Raw genomic sequence first — 5218 nt, 5'->3', positions numbered from 1 at the left:
TATACATCCAAGGAGGTAGAATCTACAGATCTAGATATTTGGCTTTGTTGCACTTTCCAAATAAGATTCTAAATGGATGTCAGAGGTCCTGAGATTAGACTGATCTGCTGTGGATCCTCCTCAGTGAGCTTTTAATGTTCCTGTTCCTCAGGCTGTAGATGAAGGGATTCAGCATAGGGCTGACCATAGTGTACATCATTGAGGCCACTGTGTTGTTTTGGGGGAACTGTGATACAGCTGATCCAAGGTACACTGCAATGCCTGTCCCATAAAATAAGCTACTGAGAGCCACAGCCGAGTCAGAATGGCCCCTGGCATTTTGCCAATACTATTGGTTGAGAGGCGAGCCATTAAGATGATGACTTTTGAGTTTTCCCAGAGTTCCCACTGAGTTCCAGTTGAGCTCTCACAGGGATTCCTGAAGAGTTCACATTGGTTGGGGAAGTGCCGGAGGAGGGATTTCCGGTTGGTGGTTCCTGGAGGAGCCGCTTGGGTGGCGTTCGGGAGAGTTCCCGAGAGCATGTGTGGAGTGTGCTGGTGGCATTCAGAAATGAAATTTGTTCCTGCTTCAGTTGCTCGTGATTTGTGCCCAGCCAGACTGCGACATTTGGCGGCCCGTATGGGGAATGCCTGAAGCTCATAGGTAAGTGAAATTGCTTGCCCCAAGGGAAGGCGAGAGAATGGCTGACCATTTCAAAAATCAATGTGTTCCTGTTTTGATTTGTTTTGTTTTTGTTTCAAGCTGCCTATCCCTAGAACTTTCTCAGACAAACTGGAAAAAATGGTTGGCTCAAGGTTTGAAGTTGTTCGCCCCTGAGGAAGAGACAGAAATAGACCACAAATGCACATGTCAAGAAAATAGGAAAATTGCCTTTGCATTCTCTCTCCCTCTCCCAACATGGCAGCCTCAGCAAAAAAGAAGAAGAAGAAGGGGAAGACTATCTCCCTAACAGACTTTCTGGCTGAGGATGGGGGGACTGGTGGAGGAAGCACCTATGTCCCCAAACCAGTCAGCTGGGCTGATGAAACAGACGATCTGGAAGGAGATGTTTCAACCACTTGGCATAGTAATGATGATGATGTGTACAGGGCACCTCCAATTGACGGTTCCATCCTTCCCACTGCTCCACGGGCTGCTTGGGAACCCAATATTGACGAGAGCCGTCTTCCCAAATCGCCACCCTACACTGCTTTTCTAGGGAACCTGCCCTATGATGTGACAGAAGACTCCATTAAGGAATTCTTTAGAGGATTAAATATCAGTGCAGTGCATTTACCACATGAACCCAGCAATCCAGAGAGGTTGAAAGGTTTTGGCTATGCTGAGTTTCAGGACCTGGATTCCCTGCTCAGTGCCCTGAGTCTCAATGAAGAGTCTCTAGGTAACAGGAAAATTCGAGTGGATGTTGCTGATCAAGCACAGGATAAAGATAGGGATGATCGTTCTTTTGGCGGAGATAGAAATCGGGATTCTGACAAAACAGACACAGACTGGAGAGCCCGACCTGCCACAGACAGCTTTGACGACTATCCACCTAGAAGAGGTGATGACAGCTTTGGTGACAAGTATCGAGATCGGTATGATTCCGACCGATATCGGGATGGGTATTGAGATGGATATCGTGATGGCCCATGCCAGGATATGGATCGCTATGGGGGCCTGGATCGCTATGATGACCGAGGCAGCAGAGATTATGATAGAGGCTATGATTCCAGGATAGGCAGTGGCGGAAGAGTATTTGATAGTGGGTACCGAAGGGATGATGACTACAGAGGAGGTGGGGACCGTTATGAAGACCGATATGACAGAAGAGATGATCGGTCGTGGAGCTCCAGAGATGATTACTCTCGGGATGATTGTAGGCGTGATGATAGAGGTCCCCCCCAAAGACCCAAACTGAATCTAAAGCCTCGGAGTACTCCTAAGGAAGATGATTCCTCTGCTAGCACCTCCCAGTCCAGTCGAGCAGCTTCCATCTTTGGAGGGGCAAAACCTGTTGACACAGCTGCTAGAGAAAGAGAAGTAGAAGAACGGCTGCAGAAGGAGCAGGAGAAATTGCAGCACCAGTTGGATGAGCCAAAACTAGAACGGTGGCCTAGGGAGAGACATCCAAGCTGGCGAAGTGAAGAAACTCAGGAACGGAACGGTCAAGGACAGGAAGTGAGTCATCACAGACTGGAACCTCAGCCACATCTGGCAGAAGTAAGTCAGACCCTGATGCACGAAGGAGAGAGAGTGAGAAGTCTCTAGAAAATGAAACACTCAATAAGGAGGAAGACTGTCACTCTCCAACTTCTAAGCCTCCCAAACCTGATCAGCCTCTAAAGGTAATGCCAGCCCCTCCACCAAAGGAGAATGTGTGGGTGAAGCGAAGTTCTAACCCTCCTGCTCAATCACAGAGCTCAGACACAGAGCAGCAATCCCCCACAAGTGGTGGGGGGAAAGTAGCTCCAGCTCAGCCATCTGAGGAAGGACCCACAAGGAAAGACGATAATAAAATAGATGGAATGAGTGTCCCAAAAGGCCAAACTGGGAACTCCAGCCGTGGTACAGGAGATGGAGGGAACAAAGATCACTGGAAGGAGTCAGATAGGAAAGAGGGCAAAAAGGATCAAGACTCCAGATCTGCACCTGAGCCAAAGAAACCTGAGGAAAATCCAGCCTCTAAGTTCAGTTCTGCAAGCAAGTATGCCACTCTCTCTGTGAATGGTGAGGATGAAAATTAGGGAGAAGACTACACTGAGTAGACCTCTGCGTCCTGTGCTTTCTCCTAGTCTCTCCACCCTGGAACATTCAAGAGCAAATCAAACCTCTATCCAGACAAGACAAATAAAACTCACCATCTCCTGGAGACCTTTCTTAACTTTTTTTTTAAAAAATGAAATGAAATTCTTTTGCATGCTGCTGCAGCCTTTAAAGTATTGAAGTTACTGGAGAATCGCCAATGTAGCCAGAGAGACAGAGACTACAGCTTTTTAATGGAAAAGTTGTGGTGTGTTCTTACAATACCATGCAGTTGCCTGTGTGATTAGTGCCTAGGTGCCTCCATTTAGAAGAAATGGTAATGACAGTGGTAAAATGTCTGGATTGGTTGGGCAGTAGGGGAGGTAGAGGTATAAGGAAGAGTGAGATTTCTACCTTTTAATTCTTATTCTATTGTGGCATATATGAATTCTCAAACATTATCTGAATAAATTTTCCATCCTTGGAAAGGTAGATTTAGTCTCAAATTGTTTTAGTCTCCAGGAGGCTGCCAGCACTTCTTCTTACTTTAATTCTGAGTTACTGGGGCCAGCCTATGGGGAATTCCTTTATTTTTTTACCACCCAGGGGGGTAGTTGGGAGTGAGTCTACAGGCCACTAAAGAAGAGGACTGCTTGGGGACCAAAATAAATGGGGAAATCATGGTTTGAAAAGCTTTTGAGAGGTGATGGATTAGTTTGCACTGGGTAGTAGGTGTGACCTCCAGTAAACACTTTATTTCCTGGAGCAGGAAGCATTTAGGGTCATGGGAATTCCCAGTCATTTGTGCATCCTGGTTTTGCCCTTTCTAAACCGCTATCCTTTTTAAAAGCTCAAATACATCCACATTCTGTTGAAACCTTGAAGCTTTAAAAAAAAAAATCAGACTCTTGTCATCTCACATTCTTCATACTACTTACACCTCCAAAAAAGCAATCCATTTAATTCTCGGATCTGCTCTCTTAGGCATTTTACATCTCAGCCACTGGAAGCTGTGAACTGAGGAATCACTGCTTTTCTCAAACAAATCAGCTCCTTGATGTCTTTTGATTCTCATTCCTTCCCTCCATCCATGCCTGCTCCTGCTGCTTTGACCCCTCTTACAGATCAGACTAGTCTAGAATTGATGGTCTTGGGTGGTGAATAAGGATGGGTAAACAGAGACAGTTAAATTGGAAGACTTTCTTATGACTTTGGGGAGGGTTTTAACAAGTTTTCTTCTCTCCACTGAAATTCCACACCAGTGCTTGGATTTATAATGTGGCCTAGACCAATGTGTGGTTACTTTGCTTTTCGGAGTTTGTTTTTTTATCTTCCTATGAGAGAATAAATGATAATGGAAAGAAAAAAAAAAGAAAATAGGAAAATTGATACAATGATTTTTGTTCTGCTTTTGTTTCATTCTGTTTCAGTTTTGTTTTGTGTTATCTTGTTGGGTTGCATTATTTTATAGTAGATTAGTAAAAAAACAAACTGAAAGAGCATTAAGTAAATTGTTAGAGGTTCAGACCATGGAGAAAGACATTTTAGATCAAGCAAAAGAGAAGGTCTCTCGAGCTAGTCAGACAGAGGAAGAAAATTTAAAGGAAAAGGGGCTATTAGGGAAAAAGCTACAACAGGAGGCTGCTACTAACACCATTCTATCACCAGAGGGCATAATTCAACCAACAGCTCCACCTATGGAGACAGCTGAGTGGCTGTCAACCCCTATAGTTGATAGATGGGATCCTGAGACAGGACCTCAAAGATTAGCATGCCCTGTACTTGAGCAGGCAAGAGGGCAGCGAATTCACCCTGCTTTAGTCTTCAAAACAATGAAGCAGTTAAAGGAGGCTGTAACAACCTATGGTCCCCAAGCACACTTCACTGTAAGCATGGTCGAATCCATTACCAACTTGGACATGATGCCAGCAGACTGGGATAGCATGTGTAAATCTGTGCTAAATGGAAGACAATATTTGTTATGGAAGGTTGCCAATGAGGAATTTTGCATGGAGTTGGCTAGGTGAAATGCAGCATCCGGTTACCCTCAAAGAAATCTAGATATGTTGCTAGGAAAAGGACCTTATGAGGGTCAACAGCAACAAACTGAATATGATCCCGCTATATATTCACAAATTGCTACATATGCAGTTAGGGTATGGAAAACTTTACAAGGACATGGAGATTTACAAGGTCAACTATGTAAGATAATACCGGGGGCTAATGAACCTTACGCTGAATTTGTAGATAGGCTTATTCAAAGAGATACCAGAGTTTTGGGGGATACAGAAAAAGCAATGCCATTAATAAAACACCTGGCTTATGAGCAAGCAAATCATTGGTGCAGAGAGGTCACTAGACCATGGAAACATGGAGATTTAAACACATATATTAAATTATGTACAGACATTAATGAACAAGGGCAAGTCTTGGCAGCTACAGTAAAACAGGTTTTGGTGGAAGGCCAAAAACATGCTACAATTGTGAACAAAC

General features: G+C 44.4%; 1 protein-coding gene across 1 annotated transcript; it reads left to right on the top strand.

The window, feature by feature from the left end:
• Positions 1 to 876: 876 nt before the first annotated feature.
• On the top strand, positions 877 to 3217 carry LOC124102165 (eukaryotic translation initiation factor 4B-like). The gene is given in 2 exon segments (XM_046458367.2): positions 877 to 2138; positions 2141 to 3217. Coding segments are annotated over 2 exon segments (1848 nt in total). The 5' UTR covers positions 877 to 898; the 3' UTR covers positions 2749 to 3217.
• Positions 3218 to 5218: the final 2001 nt, after the last annotated feature.

This window comes from Marmota monax, unplaced genomic scaffold (assembly GCF_021218885.2).
Source record: "Marmota monax isolate L192 unplaced genomic scaffold, Marmota_monax_Labrador192_F-V1.1 WCK01_AAM20220418_F8-fsc00612, whole genome shotgun sequence".
NCBI lineage: Eukaryota > Metazoa > Chordata > Mammalia > Rodentia > Sciuridae > Marmota > Marmota monax.
Note: the sequence above shows the minus strand (reverse complement) of the source record. Positions and strands in the feature narration are given on the sequence as shown.